At 37.7% G+C, this 26,911-nt stretch overlaps 3 protein-coding genes across 3 annotated transcripts in view; 2 read left to right on the top strand and 1 right to left on the bottom strand.

Moving 5' to 3' along the window:
• The window catches only part of LOC105920391 (testis-expressed protein 264), a 52,203-nt gene extending 32,854 nt beyond the window's left edge, over positions 1–19,349 (bottom strand). The window contains exons 1-2 of the mRNA XM_036151349.1: positions 18,887–19,349; positions 9,686–9,907 (exon numbers count right to left, since the gene is read on the bottom strand). Coding sequence (XP_036007242.1) covers positions 9,686–9,907; positions 18,887–19,138 — 474 coding nt within the window. The 5' untranslated portion in view covers positions 19,139–19,349. The remainder of the gene's footprint in view (positions 1–9,685; positions 9,908–18,886) is intronic.
• A 1,496-nt stretch (positions 19,350–20,845) lies between these two features.
• Positions 20,846–22,220, top strand: gpx1a (glutathione peroxidase 1a). The gene is made up of 2 exons (XM_012855992.3): positions 20,846–21,171; positions 21,490–22,220. Exons 1-2 carry the CDS (start codon positions 20,947–20,949, stop codon positions 21,838–21,840), a joined length of 576 nt encoding a protein of 191 aa, XP_012711446.2. The 5' UTR covers positions 20,846–20,946; the 3' UTR covers positions 21,841–22,220.
• Positions 22,221–23,478: 1,258 nt separating this feature from the next.
• brk1 (BRICK1 subunit of SCAR/WAVE actin nucleating complex) lies at positions 23,479–26,736 on the top strand. Its single transcript, XM_012855991.3, has 3 exons — positions 23,479–23,644; positions 25,835–25,917; positions 26,000–26,736. The coding sequence occupies exons 1-3, from the start codon at positions 23,527–23,529 to the stop codon at positions 26,024–26,026; spliced, it is 228 nt and encodes a 75-aa protein (XP_012711445.1). The 5' UTR covers positions 23,479–23,526; the 3' UTR covers positions 26,027–26,736.
• Positions 26,737–26,911: the final 175 nt, after the last annotated feature.

The following is a 26,911-nucleotide window of genomic DNA, read 5'->3' as shown; positions in this document are numbered from 1 at the left end:
ACTACCATTTCACTTGACTTGACATCACCATCTACTGGGAAAACTGCAATTATTTTTTGTAAAGCTATATTTTGGAGATGTTATTCTAAGCTGTTTATTTGTTTCCCCTAATAAATTTATTAAAGTCTGTGTTTGGTGTCAGCTGTCCTGTTTTTAACCCTAAAACTCTCAATGGCCTTGTGTTTGTCTCCAGAGGTCGCTGCAAGATTGTCAAAACAAAACAGCATGAGGAATCAGCTGCAGATAAAGGACGCTTAATGTACCATTTAGAGGTACATTAATCAACTCTTGGAGCGGCATACCATGAATACATTGGAAACTAGGTGAGCACACCTGTGGGTGAGTTTGTAAAGCTGTTCATGAACAGCCAAAGGATGTGGCTTGTGCAGTGCTGACTGCTTTTCTGCAAAGTTTTGATTACCTGCTGAGAGTTTATGTCCAAAGGGTGCTCACGAGGATCCTCTGTGTTGAGAGTCCTTTCATCATAAATTAAGTTTTCTGCACTGTATGTGAAGATGCTTCTGTATCTAATTCTATTGGACGAATTGTGATCTGTGGATGTTCTGATGCAACAAATTTGCTGAAATCTGAAGTTGAAGTTTGAAAAGGAGTTTAACAAGCTTGGATGCTGCAATGGAAAGCTGTAAAGGAGAAATAAAACTGACTCCCAAGGCTTTGGTGAATAAAGTTGAAAAGCAAAAGCTTTTGAAAAGCTGCTGTGAACAACAATAAAGCTCTTATTCCTGAAATTATATCGCTTTTAAAAGCAAAAGAACAAAAACAAAAGAAAATATTTCTCATGTGCAGATTTATTGAACCGTTTGAAGTAAATTTTTAACCAGACAAAGAATGGCTCGATCTCAGCCTCTCAGCAACCTTTGGTTGGTCTACTGAATTTGCAGCGACAATACATAATTGGCTACTTGTCTTGTTTGAATACCAATTAGAAATGGCAATAGGCACCAGATTGACCTTATAGTGAGTCTGAAGATGAACATTTCTTAAAACTATAGTTGGTAATCTTGCTCAGACACACTTTTTGTTAAACTGGGTAAAATGGTCCTTAAATCCTGACAATAGTATATACATGTAATGAGAAATCAGAAAAAGGAGGTTAAATAATTAGATTTCTGTGAAAGCTGCAGGCCTGTAAAAACTCTGACAAATCTGGCAGGTTTTGGTCCTAACCACACACCCTTCTGTCCCTTAAGTCCGGTTATCCCATATGCCAATCATTGAGACGTGCTAAGACCAGAGTGCTTGCACCTTGCTTGTTAGTTTCCGCTTGCTGGCTGCGCATGCGCACTTCTAGTGTTTATGTAGCCGGTTAGCTTAGCAGTTATCTTAGCAGTTAGCTTCGGTGCTCCCCTTTCATTGTAGTGCCGCTGCTCTCCCTGTAGACTTTGAAGATGGCTGACAGTCACAAGAAGCAAACCACGTACAAGTTTATGAGAAGAAGAGGAAGCCTCAGTAGAACGAAATAAGACCAGAGTGAATGTGGGAGATTTATTTTCACACGATCCCCGTGAGGAGGGGAAGAGCAGGTATGAAGGTCTTGCACATGCACAGTTATTCAAAAAGGGACTTGGGGAAACTTCTAGAAAAATCCCAGACTCTACCTTTAAATGCTAGATTACAGGGGTTGGACAATGAAACTGAAACACCTCTCATTTTAGTGTGGGAGGTTTCATGGCTAAATTGGACCAGCCTGGTGGCCAATCTTCATTGACTGCACATTGAACCAGTAAGAGCAGAGTGTGAAGGTCCAATTAGCAGGGTAAGAGCAGTTTTGCTCAAAAAATTGCAATGCACACAACATTATGGGTGACATAACAGAGTTCAAAAGAGGACAAATTGTTGGTGCACGTCTTGCTGGCGCATCTGTGACCAAGACAGCAAGTCTTTGTGATGTATCAAGAGCCACGGCATCCAGGGTAATGTCAGCATACCACCAAGAAAAAAACATAAAACCACGGCTCCCCAAATCATGGCAGAATTAAATGTGCACCTTAACTCTCCTGTTTCCACCAAAACTGTCCGTTGGGAGCTCCACAGGGTCAATATATACGGCTGGGCTGCTATAGCCAAACCTTTGGTCATTCGTGCCAATGCCAAACGTCGGTTTCAATGGTGCAAGGAGTGCAAATCTTGGGCTGTGGACAATTTGAAACATGTATTGTTCTCTGATGAGTCTACCTTTACTGTTTTCCCCACATCCGGGAGAGTTACGGTGTGGAGAAGCCCCAAAGAAGCGTACCACTCAGACTATTGCATGCCCAGAGTGAAGCATGGGGGTGGATCAGTGATGGTTCGGGCTGCCATATCATGGCATTCCCTTGGCCCCATACATGTGCTAGATGGGCGCGTCACTACTAGGACTACTAAACCATTCTGGAGGACCATGAGCATCCAATGGTTCAAGCATTGTATCCTGAAGGAGGTGCCGTGTATCAGGATAAATGGGAAATGGCTTGTACTTGTATAGCGCTTTAACTAGTCTTGACAACCTCCAAAGTGCTTCACACTACAGTTTAGTCATTTACCCATTCACACACACACATTCACACCCTGACGGTGGTGAGTTATGTTAGTAGCTACAGCTGCCCTGGGGCAGACTGACAGAGGCGAGGCTCTCTGTACTGTGGTGAGCACGGAAATCTGCCTGAAAAACGTCAAAGCGGCTGTTCATTGTTTAATTGTTGAAACACAGGTTTTCCAATAATCTTACTGATAAAGGGGAGGTTTGAGATGGGCCTGTAGTTCTGGAGTAGTAGTTTGTCTAAATTGTTCTTTTTCAGTAGTGGTTTGATAATTGCTGTTTTAAGGAACTGGGGGCAAACTCCTGACAGAAGGGGCGTGTTTATTATCTGAGTCAAATCAGACGCTATGACAGGCAAAACTTTCTTAAAGAAAGCTGTGGGTAGAACATCAGGGAACTAAACTTTGACTATTAGATGAGTATCCTCAAGCATTCAGATCATTACTGGCCCAACTAATCAGAAAGGGATCAAGCCATCAATTTTACTGAAATATAAACATGCTTAGGTGAAAGAACTTTTGTCAGTGCAGACAGTGAAGGATAGCTTGAAATTGATTTATGTAGAGAAAAGCAGAGAGATAACAGTGTGAAAGGAGTGACACTTAGATTTTTTTAACATCATTTATTTTTATATTTTTAGTTTTTTATGTTTAGAAAGAAGTTTTATAACACTTGTCTACATTTTGGCCAACTCAGTGCTGCAATGCAGCAGAAATGGCAGACATAGAACAAAAGAAAGCCCCTTGGACAAATAAAGAATACCAATAGTTTCTGTTAGGAAGACAGGGATGTCTGCGTAAAAGTTCACATTGGAGTAAAACCCACAGGATTAAAAGATTTCAAAGGTTTTAATAATGTTAACAGGACTCCATACATTTGAAAGTGTGCATAAAAATATAATCTTGAAAGCAACCTTTCTATACAATTTAACCACCCTTCTACATTTTTTAGCAGGAAACTGACTTCATGACATTTTCGAGTATGTAAACCCAACAACCTTTTCTGACCTTTCTGAATGGACGTCACAGCTGGCTAAAGTCTGCATGTTTAACAAGCCCTGTGGACCAGCATCTATGCTATTCTTCACATCCACCTCACGCATTTAAATAACAAGAAGACACAATCTGAGAGCAAGCGCAGCAAGTCCAAAACCTAACCCTTGAATCCCTCTCTTGGCCAACAGAAGAAGCCTTTGTGCAGAGTTTAATCAGAGCACAAGTCTAAAACCAGTCAATTCTACTGAGCAAAGAAAATCTTGCTTCACATTCAACACAGGACCTCTGTGCTGGCGAGAAACTTTAGTGGCCCCAAGCAAACAAATGTTCCATCATCTGCCTTTCACAAACTTTAGATCTCTGTGAATGTCAGCAATATCGCCCTCCCTCTTTAGTATCCACCCCCATCTGCAGGCCTGGCCACTATGCAAGAAAACAAAATCTCAAGATGCTAATGCTTCTGTGATCTAACCCAAGACGAAAGAGCCAAGGCACAGAAGAAAAACACTGGGGCCAATCGATGGTCTGACAGGGCAAATATCACGCCTGGCCATGGGGCAACCATTCAAAGTGTAACAGACAGAAATCATTCTGCCATGACAAGCTAAGCATGCTAAATGCTAATGAGCTTGTTTGAAAAGGTCTCCTCATTTGGGATATGTTGAACCACCAACAGAATACTTATTCACAGAAAGAAAGCTACGGAAAACTTTCCTCACTCATCTGTTTCTTTTGTAAATATTCTTTCAATAACAGCAATTTATTCTAGGAATATGGCCCTTTAGATAGAATATAAATATTTGAAGATGGACGGATGGATGGATGGATGGATGGATGGATGGATGGATGGATGGATGGATGGATGGATGGATGGATGGATGGATGGATGGATGGATGGATGGATGGAATCTATGTAAAAGACAAGCTCGTTGTAGCAGTGTCATAAAATTCAGGCTGCAGTTTATTTCATCACAATTTCTTTGTCCTTATCAAGACTTAGAAATTGTTAAAATCAAACTTAAGGTTTTTCCAGGAAACAGACAAACCCTGTTTAAACTTCCTTTCTTATGCTAATACACTTCAACTTTTAATGACTCACTTCACAGATGACTTAAACCTGTGATGACCCTTTAAGTTTCTTGCCTCACAAAGTTTCTTCAAAGCTAAAAAGTCTATGGTGGATGAATAATGCAATTCGAAAGAATCGGTCTATCAGAATGAATAAGATGTTGGGCACTGCAAGATTTTCATGAAAGTTAATGCTATTAGAAATCACAGGAAATGCAATGGTTGGTGTGAAATTCGAGAAAACAAAGCTGTGCCCACAACTTTATTAATAACAGTCTCCAAAATTAATGAAAATAAATGCACTATGAAATTAGCTTAGACTGACACAAGCTCGTTAAGAAAACGTTCAAATTAGGTATGATAATAACTACAAAAATAAGTAACCCTATCAACAAATTACACATTTTATATTTCTGTTTAAATGCTTAAAAAAATACTAATGAATGAAATGTGACAGAGCTTCAAATGATACTGAGCTCTACAAGTAGGACTAGCTAATAAGCTGACCTTTCATACAGGCTAAGTGTCACTGGAGGAAAGCCAGGTTGAAACAGCTTCCAAGCAGATGGCAGACAGGTCACGCAAACATTTCCCTCCCTTCAGCAGGCGTACAGCGATTGAGACAGCCTACGGCGATGCCACCTGTTTTAGCACACTTCACTGTTCCACCATACTCATGGAGTCCTCCGCTCATCACAGACCGACTCACTTTCTTAACATCCTTTTGGCAGCACTTAGATACATCATTCACAAAACACTCCTACTGTTGTTTTCATCTTTTCTCTTCTTCGTCTGTGTTCACGATCACATCACATCTCCGTCTCTTCATCTGTTATAAATGTCTTCCTAACACAAGAGTCCAATCCTCCACAGGATCTTGCAAAAAAAAGGATGCATATTAAAAAGTATTCATGTGCAAAACCTTTCGAGAGATACTTTTTGTTTCCACCAGTGAAAAAAAACTCAGATAGGCTTAGTCATGCATGAAGGGATCAGGAGGTTAAATATTGATCATTTACTTGCATTGGTCGAAGCAAGGCTTGCTTAGAGTTTGCAGTGATTCACTATATCAAACGTTCCCTTCCCTTAAATAACCACAAAGAAGGCACAATATAAAGCTTATTTATTATAACATTTGCAAAAGGATTATTTAAACTTCAAAAACAATTTTTATAAAGTAAAAATCTAAGTGAAAACAGTAATAGTGAGGAAAAAAATATTTTTTAAACCCTCAATTCTTAATTGGTTGTTTTTAACAAGACAACTAAAAAGTTCTTAAGTTTTCTCCTTTTTCTGCTGTTCTGTCTTTTGTCTGTCAGTTACAGCTTACAGTTTAGTATAATCATTATATTTATGCAGTATTTACAAAAAAAATTATTTCTACTTCCTTTATATATATTCATATTTAAAACATCTTCACTAAGACCAGAAGCAAAACTGAAGATTAATATCTTGTCTGTGTACACATACTTGGCAAACAAAGCTGATTGTATTCATAATTTTTACTAAATATAGAAATGGCTACATTGATACATTTCCTAATTATCTATTGAATATTGGCGCTATATAAATAAAATTGAATTGAATGGAGTTTGCAGTAAGCAAATGTCAAATTCTAATCAAAACAAATGTTTTCTATGTATGTGAACAATGAGTATTACATTTCTTGCTGTTTTTATTTCAGTATTTATAGTACAAATCATGAAATCCACAAAGAAAAAAAACTTTTCTGGTAGAACAGCTTACTATATCCTTGTCTCAACTATCTAGGTGTCGCGGCCTTCCATGTTCCAAAAAAAACAAAAATTCCAACATAGGCCGTGGGTGGTAACAGGTGGTTTGATTTGCACGCACTTCCGACTTGATTGATTTGTAAAAATATGTGATTTATTTCTTGAAAAAATATAGACAAAGTAATGACTAAAAAATATCTTGCAACTTGTTGAATACGAAAAATAATCTCAATTTGCTCTTTGAAGCTCTAAAAGTGGTCAAAAAATAATTTACAAAACCTCCCATCAACACACCTGACATTTACCAAACAATAGCCCTGCACAAAGCACCCGGTGTGTTCTTAATTACTCAAATTAATGGGAGGGTCTAACAATTAACAACCTAATTCAAACAATTCCAAATATAAAAATGAATTACAAGTTTTGATTCCAAACTACCTTAAATATATTCTAACTACCCAAAGAAGAAAACTAAATTGGTAGAAATTACAATCCACAAAATTTATCATAAATGGCCACAACACTAGGCATTCATTTGAGGTGACTGCAATAGATGCCCTTCCTCTTTACTCCATTGACTCTTAAAGCAACACACCAATCCTGCTGACTGCTAAACAAGCTCCACCGTGTGATGTTGCCATCACCATGTTTGACGGTTGTTCGAGTGTAGGTAGGTTTGAAAATCTACCTACAACAGCCTCTGCAGGCTGGACAATCTCATCAGGAGGGCCAGCTCTGTCCTGGGATGCCACCTGGACCCAATGCAGGCGGTGGGACAACAAAAGGACTATAAGAAACATCACATCACTGACGGCCAATCTCCCCCACCCCATGCACAGAGCTGTTGCAGAGCAGATGAGCTCTTTTAGTGACACACTGCTGCACCCCAGATGCTCTAAGGAGCACTTCCACAGGTCGTTCCTCCCAGCTGCTGCTAGACTTTAGAATCTTTGCTGCTCACAACAGACTCAACAAATGTTTACAACATGCTAATGCACAGGTTCTGATCTGCCCATGAATTGTTTACACTGTCTCTCAAATGCTAAGGTACACTATGCTACTCCCAGATGCTGCTGTACTATCACGCATATTGCATATTATCTCATAATGTTCTGTAAATAGGTTGGTGTTTTTCATCAGTTTAACTTCAATATTTCATTTTTTGTTACCTGTGTATGTAATGTTATCAATAATTGTGCAATAATTACTCTAGTATTTATTTTCACTTTTATTTTGGCTTCTGATAGGCTCATCCTCTGTTGTTTTAGAGCTACCTTTAGATTAGATTAGCTTGTTTGTTAGAAAATCGGGTGTACCTGTCTGTGTTTCACCACTGTCATGTCTGAATTTCCCCATTGTGGGACAATAAAATCATTTATTTTCTTATCTTGTAGCACCCACATTATTGCAGTTGATTCACCCCACAGATTTCCTATATAGCATTTAATGCTATATTAAGTTTGGTTTTGTAAAGCAATATTTTTCTTCTAAATGAAGGACTTTTTACCATAAAAAAAACTTTGCTTCACAAAGATTTTCAGTCCTCAGAGAGAGCTCTTACTATCTTGGCCTAAAAATTCCTACCAAGGAATCTTAGCTTAAGAGTGATTCAGAAAGGACCTGTCCAGGGTGTACCCCGCCTCTCGCCCACTGATAGCTGGAGATAGGCACCAGCACACCTCGCGACCCCAACAGGGATAGACGTGTTAGAAAATGGATGGATGGATGATTCAGAAAGCTGCTAAGAGCGACTCTGAGTAAGGAGACGACAGAATTTTTTTGTTTAATTTTTAGTGAGGAGTCTTTTAATAGCTCTGATTGGTTGCTAGAACCAAAACACACACACAAATGTGCTCCTAGAAAAAATTAACTGGATAGAAATGTGTGACATAATGAAAATACTTAGCGAAATTCAATAATTGTCACACAGCACAAAATGTTTGAATGTACCTTATTTACATCCTCATCATTATTTTTGATGTACTTGTTATGTTTACTCACCATACTGGTCATTTAACCACTTAATTTATTTGAAATTAATTCGCACTCACCTGTCAGCATGTTCTTGAGATTGCCTGCTTGTATAAAGCGGTCATATTTGGCAAAACAACCAGCATAAAATAGAGAAAAAAAGTGAAAAAAAAAACGAGAGGAGGAACGTCTCTTTCCGCACAGCTCTGAGAGGAGAATAGAGGAGTATTGAAAGGTAAATTGGTCCTTTGATCACAGTAATATTATAGATGCTTTAAAATAAAAAAGGCTGCAAATGTATTCATCGTCTAAAAAAATAACTCCAGCAGAAAGTATTTAATTTATTTCCTTACCAGAACGATTAATTATGAGAGATCATTATATTCTACTTAATTAATGGTTTGTTTGTTTTTTGTTTTGAGCCTCCAACTTAGTGTCTTGAAATTGTATAACGGTGAATAACACACCTTGAGTCCAAATGCATGAACGCAATAATGTCTTTCATATAATAATAATAATAATAATAATTATATATTTTATTTAAAAGTGCTTTTCTGAACACTCAAAGACACTTCACAAAAAAGTGCATCAAATCAACAAAACAGTATGAAATAATATACTGAACACACTCAAACACAAAACAGTTACACCGAGCTACACTTTAAAAGCAAGTTTTAAAACGGTGGGTTTTTATCAGAGATTTAAAGCAGTGCAGTCTCGGATGTGTTTGGGGAGGGCGTTCCAAAGGGAGGGGGCAGCTACAGAAAACGTTCTGTGACACAGTGCTTCAAATATTGTTCTGTTGGTGGAAAAGCAGGGAATCTAAACTGTATTTTTAAACCCCGGTGCAAAGACATTTAAAACTTTGGAATTAATAGTGTTCATAAACCATACTGTTGTGAACTAATATGCCAAATTACCACTGTTTTTCCAAGAGGTATAGAGAAAAGAAATGCGTTAATATAAGCAATATAAGAACAAGCAACACCTTCATATTTTAATCCGCGCACTCCAGGGACAAAGCATGCAAATCTCGGGAGGCATGCACTTTTCAGCATAACACCGGGCCACTTAGAGCACTGGTTACACATTCTGTTTTGCTGTTTGTTAAAATGTTCAAATATGATTTTACAGCTTTGTGGATTAATGCATTTTCAAACATTAGTTTGTATTGTAAAATGTTTCAGGTTTTAGTATAGATTTTTCCATAAACTTAAAAGTTTTACTTTTGAAATCTATTTCAGCTGTTATAGTGTTAATTTTTTTTTAAATATTTCCCTACAGTTGAACTGAAAAATAAAAATTCAGTGCATAATTTCGATGATATTACTTTTCATACAAAACCTCAGTTGTCACAAAGAGCCCTAAACTCTACATACCTTGATGTAGTTCTCAAGCTGTGGGTAGACTCTTCTCTCTCTGAAGAACGTAGAAAAAAGCGCTCGGTGAGGGAATGAGGTAGCGATCACATGGGTGACTTGGGGGAAGGAGAAGACATTAAACCCCGACGCCTTGCAGTGTTGTAGAAGTTCCTCGTCAACTTTGTTTTCTCCCTCACTCAGAATACAGCCAACAGCATAGCGGCACAGTGGAGCAGATATCTATGAAAAAAAGATTTTTAAAATGTATTAATAATAATTAATACAAAGCCAAAGCTACCCAAAAAAAGGAGTATATTGAAGATAAATATATTTGTTTTGACATCTTCAACAAGTGAATTTGTTGTACAGTGATCATTGTATTTTCCCGGACCAGCAAACTTCAGTCAGGTGTGCGCACGATGCCTAGCCGGAAAGGTATCAGCAATGACCTTTAAAGATGTCTGTGAAGGGCATTTCTCAATGATAAAGTCCATCATCCCACAGCAACAAAGCTTATTCACAAGTGTAAAATATTTAAGACAGCTGCCAGTCTTCCCAGGAGCGCACGTCCAAGCAAACATGCTCATCCAGTGAGGTGAGATATTTTTTTTAAAAAGAAGAAAAAAAAGCAGGAACAACATCTTAAGAAGTTCTAAAGGCCTCTCTTATCATGTTAAATCTTCAAGTTCATGACTGCGGAAATAGAAAAACACTGAACTCGTATGCTTTGTTAGGGGCATGTCACCAGCGGAAAGCCTCTTGTTTGTAAAAAGAAAAATATGGTTTGAAAAACTTAAGTTTATAAAGTTGAATTATAGAAACAATATTTTATTCTAAATTTTCAGATCATCTGGTTTTATTGACAATAATCCTTAAATTCAACGTTAATGAAAGCATTTATGAAAAGCAACAGTTTCAATGAAGTTAGAGAACACAAATTTTAAAATCTTGAGCTGTCAGCCAGACTCCTAAGTAAAAGATAAATGTGTTTATTTGAGCAGCATTTGGGGTAATTGGCAGAAAAGCAGTCCCTGTTCCTTACTCCCACTTTAAAAGAGACACTCTCTAAATGAATGCTCCACAGAAAGGCAAGAGTTTCCTCGACTGCAATGAGAGGAGAACAACTGGGGGATTATTTAGTAAATATGGTGGAACTATCAAACTTGGTATTATTTAACGTTTTCTGGCAGCCTCGGTTAACAGGAGAGACCATTTAAGGGTAGACGGTGCAGTAAACAATCTGCCTATGCCTCACACTAATAGGAGTTCAGTCTTTGTTTTCACTGCTTGAGCTGTGATACCTTATGATGTTTCTTCAATACATTGATGGCTCTAAAAAAAAAAAAAATCAAAATTTTTTAAAAATTTAACTCCAGGAATCTTGTAGTCTTTAGTCTCAGTTGCGCAGAAGCAGAATATGCATTGCTGAAGCAAGAGGAGACAGAAAAAAATACAGTTTGAGTGTCTTCTCCAGCATACAAAGCATTTTTATGCTCTCAGATTGTGTAAAGCTTCAGTCTTAAATGTTTAAAAAATAACTTTCTAAAAGAACAAGTACAGAGGAGATTTCATCAGTTGCCCCAAAGACTGACATTCATTTCCTGAGCGTCCCCTCAACCCGCTGCCATCCCCACAGCTTTCATCACGCCGTGACACGGACATCATTCCCAGATGATGGGCAACCGCATTTGTCAATCTGCAGCTTTTCTACTTGTCATCTCACTCAATCTTTCTCCCAAGATCCCAAAACACTGCCCTAAAACACTGAAAAGGAGTATCAAGTATTCCAGTATGATCTACCCATTACTTTCATCTGGGTATTTGTTGGATTGTCTTCTGTTGTATTTTCACTGGTGTCAGAAATTCTTCTGTGAATAAATCACATTTCTCGGTGTCTTGTACAGTGCATCTTGCAGACACCCCCCTCATGTATTCACTTTCCTTTGTTGTTTCTTTAAAAAAAAAAAAAAACTATGCTCATGAATAAAGTACCGTCGTTTTTTTAATATGAATCGTTTACTGTCGCTATAATGCCTGGTGTTAGTTAACACAATACAAACTCACGTAGTCTCAATTTGGAGGTATGAATACCAGCTGTATAATTTATAATCTTTAATTAGATTTTTTTTCCACTAATTCTTCAAAATAGTAAACAAAGTGCAGTCTTTAACAATGAAGGCACTTTTTACACTTCAAATGTGAATTTAAAAGGAACAGTTGAAAGCACTGTGCTGCAGCACAGCGACTTACTGCAGGAAGTTAAAGAAGAAGAAGAAGCTTAAAACCTCAGTCTTTGTTATATGATGGTTATGATTATTTCTCACTTCTGAGTGGTTTTAGTGCTTTGTAAACATTTAAACACATCCTTGATTAGCTTTAATCTCCATTGGCTGTATGTTGGAGTCATTGTTCGGCTGGAAGGTGAAGCTCTGCATATGTTTGTAGCATCTTCTAACAGATTTTCTTCCAGGATTGCTCTGTTTTTAGCTCCATTCATCCTCCCATCGATTCTGACCAGCCTCCCTGACAAACTATCCTCACCGCATGATGCTGCCACCAGCATGTGCCACTGTGACCAGGCTGTATTCAGGGTGAGGTGCAGGGCTATTTTTGTTTCACACATAGCATTTTGCAAGGAGCTTTGAATTTTGGTCTCATCTGACGAGAGCATCTCATCCCAAATGTTTTCTGTGTCCCCCGACACGGCTTGTGCCAACCATGTATCTTGGTGCATTTGCAGTTGCGCAAGATGCTTTTCACTTTTTGATGTTGTGATTTCAGCCAAGTAAAATAAAATAAGACAGTTTTTCATGCTAAAAGAAGCAGCAGAGACTCCCTCCTCAAGGGACTGCCTCTCACAGCAGGGTGCTTACTGAAACTATAAGGCCAGCTGCATGTGGAGAGACGCTTTCTCTTTTCCATGGATCTCGTGAGGAGAAGGACAAAGCGACCGCGGGCCCTAATGGAGTTTGGAGACCCGCAACCACATGTGCGCAGGCTAGAATCGAAGCTAAGGACAGCCTGCCCTCTGTGAAGTCAACGTTGACAACTATGCAGCCGACTACCACGGAAATTGGCTGTTTGTTTCTCAGCCTCCTTAATAACTTGCTACCAACCCGTTAAACATAACTACGGTTTGTTAAAACATAATGCTCGCTATTGTTTCACTCCACCATCGTCCGACAGTGCCACGGCATTAGCACAGCATTAATAGGGAACATTAATGTCAATTTAATGGTGTTTTGTGTAAATTAAGATTAACTCATCAAGCTAATGACCACATGACTCAGATGTGCCCTGACACATCATTTCCAGTCAATCTTTCGCCTACAGCGCCCTCTAGCATCTTAAGTCACCACTCTGAGTCTTAATTATTTTCTGGATAAAAATTGAGTGTCTTAAATTTATTAATTTCTGTTTAGCAAATCCATCCATCCATCCATTTTCTGACCTGCTTAATCCCTCATGGGGTTGCTGATGCCTATCTCCAGCGTTCACCGGGGGATTCTTCATTCTTTAAAATGTTATTTCCTCAAATAATATTTTATCTAACTTGGGAGTTGCATGGTGAATGGGATGAACAGATGCCAAAGGTTTTTCTAAATTAGTTAAGCTAACCTAACCTCATTCCATATTCTTTAAGATGAACTTTGGTTCTCTAACTTAGATCTGCAATGAACCCATGATTCACTGAATCATTCTAATGGCGATTTTTTGTTTGTCCTTTTGTTTTTTTGCGGGTACATAATTCCTTAGTTTCTTAATTTTGCTTAGTAGTTTAGTTAAGTTCACTAGCCAGAGAGGATCTGTTGATTGAAATATATATAGTTAATTCAGGAAAACTTTATATCATGGAGTTCTCTGGATGCTCATTTATTTCTGTTCTTGTACTTGAAGAGAAATTGTCACTCATTTATTCCATACGTGTGCAGAGTGTGCAGCTACACAAATGCCAGTGCTCGATTCATCCTTTAAACTATTGTCCTAATATCAGCTGATTGAGCTAATATTCACCGGACAATAACAGACCGAGAGTTATTTAATAAACATTAAATAACTTTAAACACGCTTAATTGCACAACAGGGATGATGGATTGAACAGTGCACCAGGAGATGTTCTGAACATGGTGTACTGCTTCATAACCTAACCTTTCTCCCCAACTTTATCGCTGACCTTTCTGCTGTTTTCCTTGGACTTGATGGTGCTGTTTGATCAGTAATGTGCTCTAACAAACATCGGAGGCCGTCACAGAACAGCTGGACTTACTGAGAATAAATTACACACAGAAGGACTATGTGTACATCGGAAGGAATCGGATGCAGGGAATTTTATTTAGCAGTATGAGAGTAAAAGGGGCTAAATATATGTACACAACATCCAGCATATGCTGCAAGTAAAGGAATTATTTCCTTGACCTTCATATATAGAATGCAAGTATTTATTACAACATTTGTGCTTAATTCTCCTACAGACTCCTCGAGGACAAAGGGTTTTCCCTCACACCTGGATTTATACTTTGAGCCTTAGAGGTAGAGCTGAAGGCTGTGAAGAGGCTGATTGGAGAAGCTTCAGTGAGCGTAGCCCAGAATGTGAAGCTCGCCGTTTTAAGGAGCAGAGACCGAGCTGCTCGAGCCCCGTATCCATGGCAACAATCTCAGGACCAAATCAAGTTCTCATCGAGGTCTTTTGTTTCTCCAAAGGAAGTGATTAAAGTAGGTAAAAGTGAGGACGTAGACATCAGAATATGAGAGCCACGCAGGTGTGCGTCCTCTGTCAGCGGGACTTTTTTCACAAGAGCTTCCCGTTGCAAATGTCAGCGGACTGCGTCTGCCTGCTTGGACACCAAATACCAGAGTGCTCCTGTATGAGAGCACTCTCTCCGGCTACTGAATGACATCCCGAGGCTCAGTCGCTAATGAGCCGAGATCATTACGACAATTATTCCAACTTAGATCAAGACTTGGCTGTGACTGTGCAGAGGAAACAGGACCCACCGCTCTAATTGCAGGCTTGGGGAAAGAAAAAAAAATGGGATGAGCATAACAAAGGCGTTTTGAAGCAGAGCTGGAAAGAGTTTATCTCTAAACTCTGGTTACATTCCATCAGGTTGCTATGGGAAGTTTGCACAGTGTCACTAATGTTGTATTGTTTAAGTTAGTAATAATAACTTTTGAATCTAAGGTTCAAGTTGACTTATGGCTTGAATATTTCACTGTGAAATGTATGTCTACAGTATCTTTCTATTAAAACGGATGGGCAAGGAGATTTAGCAAAGAAGATCTTCGCGAAAGAGATCGGCCTTAACTGTTAATGCTCCAGGGCTTGATGAGTTTCAGTGTCTCATCAACATGTTTGGGTTTGGCCGTTATAACATTGATGATATTAATCTGAAAGCTCCTTTGTGACTTTGTTGTTGGTAAACTACATGCATCTACACTCAAAATACTGCCCACAGTTTCTAGGCAAAGCTTTCCAAAACTTACAGCGGGTAAAATAAGTGTTAAACATGCCAGCTTTTTTTCTCACTGAATATATTTCTGAAGGGGCAACTGACATTAAGTTTACCTCTCAATATTGGTAATAATACAAGTATTCCACATGTACAAATTGAAACAAATTAATCAATACCTTGTGTATTAAAGTGGAACAACATAGGCAATAGATATTGAACACTGAGATTTAAGAAATGCTTTAAGGAAAAAAACTTTTTCTGGAAATGACAATTTCAGTGATCTCAATGTCTCCCTAATGGAGGAACGAATCCCATGAACCCATCTGGTAAAACTTTGAGTCATTCTATCTTTGGTTTAAGAAGTTTCTGGGGCCCTTCTTCTATGTTCTCTGATATACTTCTTTTTTCATTGATTTTAAATCGGATTCAAGTCAGAAGTTACTTGGGCTATTCCAACAGCTCTTCCTCTAAAAAAAAAAAAACACAGTTAATTGTCCGCGCTTGTTTCCAGTGTCATAGTCTTTCTTTAAATTCCACCTTTGTTTTAGCTTTAGATTATTGTCAATAATATCTCTATAAAATTACCCATTGAACCTTCCCTCAATTTTATACCTGTAAACATATGCTGAAGCAGTGATGATGTTCCCACTTCCAAACTTCCACTTATGCTTGGTGTTAGCTTGGTCAAGCCGCCATGGAGGCAAACAGTCAAGATGCAACACCGTGATCCAAAACACTTTTCACATCACCATCCCACAGCCTTCATAATTGAATGGAGCAGAAAGTTTTTAATAACCTTACAGGATTTTCCACTAACTGGACTGAAACATTTTGCAGGGCACACGCAGAACTATAGATGATGCAAATTTTTTTACATATTATGCAACATTTTATTATTATGCATGTTACTGTGTAAGTCATAATAACATACACACACATACAGTTTTATAATTTGTGTATATATATCGTCATTATTTAAACCGTATACAAATATTTATAACTCTCCCTACATTTAAAATAATAATGAATGATAATTATACTGTGAATGAATACATTTTTATACTCTATTCTCATCCTCCCAGAACCAATAAATTATTTGCAGGTCCATGGAACCAGTTTTCTTCATTCACAACACTGAAACCAGGAAACAGCAGTTGTGAATAAAAGTTGTGATTTACTACCTGACAATTACCAGACTTATCCAAACATGCACAGCACTCAACCAAAAGAGATTGTGCTATGTTATATGAATCTATCTCTGTGTTTGTATATTGTAGGTGAATGTTGAAGTGAAGAGACAGGCTTACGCTGAATGAGACAAGCGCGCCACAAGACAACAGCTGAGTACTTCATCTTATAACCAAACAATAAGGCTTTAACTGTCCTCCAAAAAGCATGCCAAATATGATGATTTAAAATATAAAAACAGAGGTAAAGGCAACTCGCCGTTAGACTTGGTTTTCAGGTGATATCCTGTGTTATTTCCTCTCAAACTAGTGTGTACAATGACATCCAAATAATTAAATTTTATTGTCATCTGACCTGAATTTACTCCCACATCATTTACCACTGGCTTGTCCAAATGTTGTGCTGCAAACGTAAAACAACTCCTCAGATTATTTTCCGACTCCTGTCACAAAACCTGTGAAAACACCTGGTCTTTCGTGTCAATGTAGAGGTTTAGAAGCAATTCTGCAACTATCTATTTGGGGGGGGTTTCGACAAAATGGTTTGCAAAGACGGTTTGCAAAAGTCTTGAGAGGTCTCTGTATTGACCCATCACAAGTTGCTGCTTTTGTTTTCCCTTTAAAATTGTTTCTCACGATCAAAAACACAAAGTGATACTGAATAACTAACTGAAACTGAAAATTGGAGTTGTCACTCCATCCACCATGTTTTTGGACAACTCAGTAAAAATCTAAATAAATCCAGGTTCATTTCATTCAAGTCCTGAAAGGGTTAATGTGTTCAATTTCCATTCTCCTTCATTCCATTTTATTACACATAACTTCATTTATGGGGAAATTTTGTGGATTACTTTGGTTGTTGCTGTTATGCAATATAAGCTTAATCTCAACAGCTCCATCAGACACATTTACAAAAAAAACATGTTTATATGTTCAATACTTTGAACATATATCCTTTCCTTTTGCAGAACTTAAACTTTATGAAGAGCTGCAAATTAAAAGCTAACTCCATATACATAAGCTAAAACTACAAACTAAGACTTAAAGGATTAAATTAATATTTAAATATCTCTGATCCTTTCAATGAACCATCCAAGATAACAAAGACTGGCTGTAAAATGTTTGACAGCCTTGAAACCCATAATTTTGGGGTTTTATTGCATTTTAAAACTGTTAAGATAATATTAGCTGCAGTTCACTGACTTTCTAATTGCTATGCAAATCTACATTGCAGTGGCAATTGTAATTGCTTTGTTCGAACTGTATCTGTAATAATATGATCTTCATTATTTGAGTCCATCAGCATAAAATTGCATATGACATCACTTCATTATAGCTGGTGACAACTAACAGGATAAGCCAGGCAACTTTCTGTCACAGGGTATTTTCAGCAAAACAAGGCAGAAAAGTTGCTGTACTCACTAATAAATAAATGCAAAATTACACAACAGTTGTAACATTTGCCACATAACTATATAGCCACTCAAATGTACCCATTGCATCCCATAGCCGACTTTTTGTTGTTGTTTGTGACTCACACACTCTATGTGGCTACTGCTGAAATGATCCTGCAGCAGATATTTTTCATTTAAATTGAACACAGCAGGATTTAAGACCACATCTCTAAATCTGAAATTTTGGGCAACATTTCATGCCAGCAATGATGATAAACACAGGAAAAACAAAAGTGCAGCTTTACAGCGTTTTACACAAATCATTTAGGGAAGCAACATACTAAAAAAAAAAATAAATAAAAAAAAAAAAGGATTAAAAACTACAACATAACTTAACCTATAGGTTCAGTTTAAAACAACAACTATTGAGAATTACACATTTAGATCATAAGCCATGATTTACTTAACCCCTCTTGATAAAAACATTAATAACATTATAAGCCTGAAACATATACATTATGTCAAACATTAAATACTATAACACATCCACAACTTTATATCGACTTTTGGAATATAAATCATGTTTGCATAAACTAGTGCTTAGATAAAAAGAGATTTTAAAAATCGAAATGTAAACATCTTTTTTGATTTATGTCCCAAATGTAAGAGTATAACAAAAAAGAAACTACAGGATCTCACAATTTTATTAATCTATTGTTTAGGTAAGGGATTCCAGAATGACATTATCTCCATCTAGCGGCCGCCTGAGTAAACTAATCTACATATGTCATGCTCAGAAATAATATACCTACACTTTATTGTATATTAGTTATAAAGAAAATACATATGCGCATGCTATTCGGTATATCTTAAGTTGACATTTCAGTAAATCGTGAATTAAACAGACAACTGCTTGTCTGTCATACACCTTCATTGTATGATGGACAAATTATTTCCCTTTTTAGAAAATATTTTAATTAAAAAAAAACAAATAGTTGCATTAATAACAAACGTAGTCTGAGGAAAGTATCTGTTTGTTTTTGATATTGGGTTAATGAACAGATATCTTTATTTGGTTGTCCACATGCGGTCAGAGTCGTTTTCCCATCTCTTTTGAATTAAAGTATCTAAAGAAAACAGATCTAAAACATTAAGGAGGAGGTGGGGGATAAAAATCATGTTTACCTTTTTAGGATGGCTATAAAACACTCCAAGACACGGGAGTCCAAGTCCGACTCTGCGAGCCTCGTTAAAAAGTTCCCCGCTGTCTCTGTATGCTCCTTCTTTGAACTTATAGGCGAAAGTTAGCTTTTTTATGGCAGGGGAGCAGGTTTGCACAACGATATCCGCAAAGAGTCCTGAGTAAAAAACACAGCCTGCTACGGTTAAAACGAGGAGAGCCAGTAGGACCGCGCACAGACCGAAGCAGTCTGGCATGATAGCTCCTCTCCAGCAGACCGCGCACCGGTTCAGCGGCTGCTGAACTCTGGAAACTATTTTGGGATTTCTTTCAAGGGCCGACCATGCATCGAAACGTGTTTGGTCGTCGTTGTTGTTGTTGTTTAAATACGTCGTTTAGGCTACTCAAAATGTTTTTTTTTTCCTCCCACAAAGACCCGATTAAAAAAAAAAACACTGGATTACACATTGTAAGGGACTTCCTGGAATGTACCATTTATGCCGAAAAGAAAGGGGTGAAGGACGTGACAGTTTCAAATCTTGTAAAGGAAACGAGTCGGTGTTGCGGGGATGTGTGTCCGCCGTTTCATCAAATTTGCAAATTTGTGTGATTCATTTCCTCTCCGTGACTTCCTGTTCGCGTTTACTGTTGGTAAATAAAACAAACAGTATACAACCGCTGCTACTTTACCGTCAAACTATATTATATCTTCTATCGTATGTCTTAAAAACAAAAAATATTGCACAAAGTACACTTCTTTTTTTATTGTTATTATTATGAATAATATTTTCCTTGTTAGTAGGAGTTTTATGTTAGGAGATATTTATTTGCCGCTAATTCATCATTAAAAATAGGGAGAAATCAAAAAGTAGCTCGTAAGAGTAATGGTGAGTTCAAGTTAAACTCGGAATTTAAGAGCTTCAAGTAGGAACATGAAATACAACGGCCCCCCCTAACTTTCCAAGTCGGAATTAAGTTGAAGGTAGCTACCTGAGCCACCTATTTAAGCGTATTATCCAGTATGACTTCTGCAGTTAAGAGATTTATCCAAAGGTGTGAATAAAATTTACACTTTTAACAGTTGGTATTGCATTGAACCATACACAGTATCGGTCCATGTTTTGCCCTTTGTCTTTTCAAAAATGTCCAGTTTTGGTTGTTTCTGCCAAAAAATAAATATATAGAATAAACGTTTTGTAAAAAATGGTGACATCTGCTGCATTTTCACAAAGTCATGAGCTCGAGTGGAATACCAATCTTAATACATAGGATGTTACATGTTTTTGGCACACAGTTATATGTTAATATCAATATTAACTATATTCACATAGCACAAATAAGTTGAATGACAGTGCTGCACAATTTAATTTATATGGACATGAAAGTCTATAACAGCTTCAACTCTTGTGCAAAGGACTGTATTTATGGGATTTTTTTTTCTTTTTTTACCATTCTTTCACTCCGTCTCGGCTCTAATTTATCCAAAAAGTCTTATGTCGCGTTGAGGTCAGGACAGCTTGCAAGTTAAGTTTTTCCATGCCAAAATATGCTTATTAATGTCTTTAAAGAACTTTGTTCACTTAATCATGTTGAAACAGAAAAGGGCCATCATCACAAAGTCGGGGGCATGACATTTTCCAAAACGTCTTGGCTGTGGAATATCTTGTTGAAATATCACGACTGGACTCAAGGCCGTATAACACGTATGTCAGAAAACTAGTTCACATGCCACATCTATGCTAAATATGACTGTCTTTGAGAAACTATATTAAGCCCTCAAGCGTAAATTGTTTAGGTTTTTGTAGTGTTATGGGCATATGTCGTTTATCTTTTTGTAAAGGCTTGTTCTCTTAGCCCTATTACTAACCTAGGGTCTGACACCTGTCAGAACGGAGTTCCGACTTCCGAGGCGACGTGAAGGCAGCACGTAAACCTTGAAGAGCGCTTGATTCAGCTTGCCCTGCCCCGCCCCGCTCCCTTCAAAGCGTTGTTGGAGTCGAGGAAAAGTTGTTGACAGGGAAAGTACACAGCGTCTCTATCCAACTTTTTTTTTTAATCGCAAAAAATGGCTGGGAGCGTTAAAAGGTTTTACGACCTGACAGCCAAGCTGCTGTCCGGTGACCCGTTCAGTTTCTCGGCGCTGAAGGGGAAGGTAGTTCTCATTGAGAATGTGGCGTCTCTCTGAGGAACAACCATCAGGGACTACACGCAGATGAACGAGCTTCACTCTCGCTACTCCGCAGAGGGACTCGTTATCCTGGGTGTCCCCTGCAATCAGTTTGGACATCAGGTAAAAAATAAATAAATATATTTCAATCTTTAATAATATATTTAACATATAGACTGTGTATACAAGTTGGCGGAATAAGGGTTTATTATGCCTTTTACTGTTTATGTGTTATTTGAAAATATTAATAAAGCAGTAGGCTGAATTTGTTGGATTAACTTTATTTCCCTAAACTACCAAATCTCACTTGATTACATGAGGCAAACTATTTATTGCATTGCTTATTTTACTCTTATTTTTCAATGCACATGGGAGCCCTGTTCTGTTTTCTCTGATGCGTTTCAACTCATCTATATCCATGTTAATGTTTCTGCACAACAGGAGAATGGCAGGAACGACGAAATTCTAAAATGCCTAAAGTACGTCCGTCCAGGGAATGGCTTCGAACCAAACTTCCAGCTCCTTGAAAAGGTGGACGTGAATGGAAAGGAGGCCCACCCCCTGTTTGTCTATCTGAAGGAGAAGCTTCCAGTCCCCAGCGACGACGCCGTGTCTCTCATGACTGATCCAAAGTTCGTCATCTGGAGCCCCGTGTGCAGGAGCGACGTCTCCTGGAACTTTGAGAAGTTCCTGATCGGCGCTGACGGGGAGCCTTACAAGCGCTACAGCAGAAACTTCCTCACCATTGATCTTGAGGGAGACATCAAAGAGCTGCTGAAGAGGACCAAGTAGAATGTGCAACGACACTCTGGTGGTCTGGTTGTTGAAGATATCGACCACTCCAACTCAGACACACTTATCAGCAGGCACACCTACTTTTTGGGTACTTTTATCAAGCTTTTCCCAGCTCACAGCTTCAGTAAAACCGCATTCTGAAGATTGTGATACCTTCAGTGGTATACGCACTTGGTTCCTGAACCCATTTACTTAATGACGACACTCCTGGAAACCGTTTTTGTGTAGGGAGTTTCTGATGCAGATGTAAATGTTTGCCTTTACCGCTGTCTGTACCACAATTACAATATTTGGACAAAAAGATAAATTTGTGCATGTTTTTTGTAAGACGTTCTTTTTATATTGCAATAAAAAGCATATATGCTAAATGCAGATAAGTTGTGTGTACAAAGAAAGTGTTGTGTAATCTATTTACAGATTCTTCTGGCAGAAAAAATCAGAAACCGATTATTACATATCTATGCATTTGTTGTGTTGCAGGGTTGTCCAAGACTATGTCGGTTTATTTAAAAGTTACATTTAAAACCAAGCAAGGTGGGAGAAAGTGCTGTAAAGAAAAAGGAAGCAAACCAAGAATACAAAAAACATATATATTGTCAAATAGGAATGAACACAATCCAAATATATCAAAAAACAAAACAGGGTTACATTGTTGTGTCAAAGTCATCTAGAAATTTAAATCAATGAGAACAGGCTCTTAATTACAATCAGAATGTGCAGCGAAAGTCTTTACATAGCTGTAATATATTCTTATTGTCACTTAAGAATATAAGGATGACATCTAAATCTCTACAGGGCTCCACGGTGGCACAGTTGGTCGGTCAGCTACAAATCCCAGCCTGAGGTCTTTATGGAGTTTTCATGTTCTGCCTGTGCATGTGTGGGTGCAATCTGGGTACTCTGCCCCCTCAGTCTAAAAACATGACTTCTAAATTAATTGGGCTCTTACTCCCCCTTAAGTGTGAGTTTGTGCATGAATAGGCGAATGTTCTGTGTGTCTCACTGACATTGGGTGGATCTAAATCACAATACTAAATAGTTTATATGTAGAGTTTCACCATTTTTGTGTGAGGTAATCAGTAAAAGCAAAGCACAAAGGTCCACAACAATAACAACGAAGACAATTTCTGATAAGAATAACCCGGGTCACAAAGTTCAAATAATCGGGTTATTGGAATTAGGACGTTCTAACGTGTAAAATGTGGACACAAATGTGTGAGGTGATTGCAAGACCTTGTTGAATCTGTGCCAAGGAGAATTCAGGTAGGTCAGAGGGCAAAAGGGGAGCCACTTCTCCTGGCAAGCTGTGCCTAATAAAGTGGTCGGAGGTGAGTGTATGACGTAAAGAACAGAGGGTGTGTGGTTGAAAGGTGTTGGGTAGTGAAATAATAATAATACCATTAAGCCATGACGTCAGCATAGTCCAAAAATCTCAAAATTAAATAAGTTAGGTCACTGATTACCTAACTTATGTTCACTGCTTTTTTGAAAACTACTAAAATACAGGTGAAGCATAAGTAGCAGGGAAATGCTGTCTTAAAAAATAAAAATAAAAAAGTTCCGAGTAAGCGTCCCCATTGATTGAAATTCTTGTCTGTATTTTTGTTTTGTTTTGTGACAGTGGACAGAGACGCTTCCTGCTTGAAGGCTACGCCGAGCCGCGGCTGCATCTCATCCTCCAACATGGCTGGCCAGGAAGATCCCGTGCAGAGAGAGATCCATCAAGATTGGGCGAATCGAGAGTACATAGAAGTGATTACAAGCAGCATTAAGAAAATCGCTGACTTCCTCAACTCGTTTGGTAAGATTCCAGCGAACGAAGTCCCGAATAGTGTGTAAAATGTGATTGGAAAGCTCAGGTTAGCTAGTCGAGCTAGCCGTGTAGCTGCTGTTAGCTGCTAGCTGTTGATGTCTTTAATGGCCACTCCCAGCTAGCTGTTAGCTTCGAGCTTCCTGCATTTTTGGGACATCTAAACGCCGATTTGAGGCTAATCTTTGTTTTGTTTTTTGTTAGATTTAGAATTAAAATTAGTTCAAATTTCGAAAGACAGTACAGTGTAAATAGCGCTATGTTTGTCTTAAACAGGTTTCACTCGTTTCGTCGGCCGTGTTTATTGGTCAAACAGCTGATAGCTAGAGCTGCATCTAAATCTCACCAGCTGGCCTGTTAAGTATTTTTGCCCATATGTATATTGTCAAGAATAACTTTGTGATGTTACTGTTAACGAACAAAGTATAATAAGGCCTAGATTGGAAATGGAATTGTTTTAATTAAAGATCCATTTGACGATGGTGATTTTTTTTTTTTCCATTTCTTCCTCTTTTCAAAGAGCTAAATTGCCCCCGTTTAAATTTAAAAGGCTCATATCATAATATTCAATATTCAATGATGTTTAAGCCTATAGATCATAATGACTTTTAATTTTCAGAACCAAAATTGATAAATTAATAAAATAAATACATTTTAAAAAGCACAAGGCAGCCAAGAGCACAGCAAAAAAGTTGTCAAAGAGTGATAACCTTATGTTTTAAACTGTGAACCTGCATAATACAGTTGACACCTGACAAAGACTCTTGTCTGAATTTAAGTTCAGAAAGTAAAGTTTAATATTTCCATTTATCATCAGGCAAAATTTTGTCTTAATAATAAGACCTAACCAACTGGCACCCTACCCTGTGATTTAAAAGTGGAAGTATCTTTTCACATAATTAGTCTTTTGTGTGTTTTATTACATTACAGAAGTTTAGGAGTCTGAACAGTAATTTGAGGAAGTTGTGCGTCACTGCGTTTAAACTCGAAAAGCTCAAACTAATTATTGTGGCTGACGAGGGAGGGCAGTTTGGTTATTGATTTAAAGGCAATCTATGGACAGTGGTGGATGTCTTTTATTGACAGAGGACATATAAAAGCGGGTGTCCTGGATGTCTTTGATGTTTTCTTGGCTCAACACATCTGAATAACATAAACGTTTCACGTGGCTATGAAGGCTTTTCTGTTGGCAAAAGTACTTTTAAAATGTCGTATCTTGTTTTAAACCTCAAAAATATGTTATTTGATCTTAAATGAACTGATCTCTGTTAAAGAAACAATCCCCCCGGGTTTAGATGAGCACATGAAACACCATTTAACTCACTGAACTATGAGCACTCAACCACAAAATATCAAAATTGGAGAAGTTTGCCTAAGAGACACTAAAGGTAAAGACAAAGTGACAGTATTCCCGTATCAAATCAAGATGGTATCCAAAATATATTTTACCAATCTAAGTTGAAAAAAAGCTTGGTTAATTCCTCATTAGTTTTGTATCTCAAAGAAAATTGAAGTTCATTGTAAGATCAGCCCATTTTAATGCAACTGTTTCCACTTACACTGATGCTTGAACTAGCTGCTCTTTTTGTAAGATTGTGTTCAGCCGCAGTTTAGGTTTTTTTTTTATTCTGCTTTCTCTTAGAAATTTTGAAGAAATGACAGCTTATCATACCTGAAGTTATAATCAGTAAATATAAATCTGAGAACGATTGTATGACGCGTTTCTCATTCTTATGTGTACATTTCTAATACACAAATCAAAATGTTCTAATTTCTCCCTAAAAATAATCACATGGATTCCATGATTCTCAAAACAACCAAAATAAGGTCAGGACACATCGTGATACATGGGTGATTAGCATTTCTTAGCATCCTGAGCTACCTAACCAATTTATCCATTCGCTTTGGTTTTTTTTGTACATTATGAGTGCTAGAATCAACAGTCGACCTGCTTTATGTTCTTTTTATTTGCATACATGTTTCATTTTGTATGTAAGTTTACGTGTTTACATACTGCTCTTTGGCCGCTTTTATTACTTCACTGTGGTTTTGTCCCAACGTATTACACTAAATTAACATGATTGATAAAAAATCAAAATTCATACTTAAAAATCTGTATCTCAGGCATGCTAAAAAGATACCATCAAACCCTAACTTCTTATTTTATTCTAACCCCAACAGATATGTCTTGTCGGTCTCGTCTGGCTACCCTCAACGAGAAGTTAACAGCATTGGAGAGGAGGATCGAATACATAGAGGCCAGAGTAAGTATAGGAACCAGACTGACCTTGTGCCCGGTATACTCAAAGTGATCTAACAGTAAAATTAAACTGTATCTTCTTACAGGTGACCAAAGGAGAGACCCTGACCTAGATCTCATCATGGGAATTCCTAATGTCTTCAAACTACTTCCCCAACCTCCACCCTGAAGCTTTTGAACTAAATGTGCTGGACTCCACCAACTTTTTTGGGGGGGGGGGGATCATGTGGACCATTTTTTTTTTATATTATACGGCAGAATTTTGCGTTATTTTTAATCTCATGACACATTTGTATAAAATATGGGTTTGTGTGATACAAGCATCATTATTTCTTTTGAAATTAAGCCCAAGTATTGGTTTCAACAGGTTCTGGGGCTAAGTGATGTTTTTTTGCTGTAAACATTATGTACACAGTGTCATTACCAAACCAGAGATTAATGGAGAAAAAAAAGGGGAAACATTCTTGTGTGCCAAGTTGAACAATTGTGTAGTCACCTTTATTGAAAACCTGCCTGTACATTAACTGTTTAGTGTTAATGAAAATTTAAATACTGTAATAAATTATAAACAGTTGTTTTGTTTCATCTCTGCTTACAGCTAAAATTGATATGTGAAATAGATGATATATAATCAAGAACATAACTTTTAAGAACTCCAATGGATCCAACGTTCTGCAATGAGCAATACGAGGGGCAACGTATACAACTCCTAAATACACATAAAGCTTACGTACATTCTATGTGACAAATGTGTGCAGCATTGGCTGCTCTTCTGTAAACGGGGTGCAATCTGTTTCTTTTTAATAAAAAATAATTACTAGTACATCAATGTCATGTTTTATGAAAGATAAATGTCACATTGTGGAGCTATTAGATCATAGTTTGGTGCTGATATTGAAATTATCACTCAATAAGCTGTTTCAGAAGTAGCACCATATTAAAGGGCACATTCCAAGGCAGTTTCTAAAAGAAAACTGTTTTTGGTTTGTGAAATATTA

Source organism: Fundulus heteroclitus, chromosome 20 (assembly GCF_011125445.2).
Source record: "Fundulus heteroclitus isolate FHET01 chromosome 20, MU-UCD_Fhet_4.1, whole genome shotgun sequence".
In the NCBI taxonomy this organism is placed as follows: domain Eukaryota; kingdom Metazoa; phylum Chordata; class Actinopteri; order Cyprinodontiformes; family Fundulidae; genus Fundulus; species Fundulus heteroclitus.
This window is presented reverse-complemented; position numbering and strand designations above follow the sequence as displayed.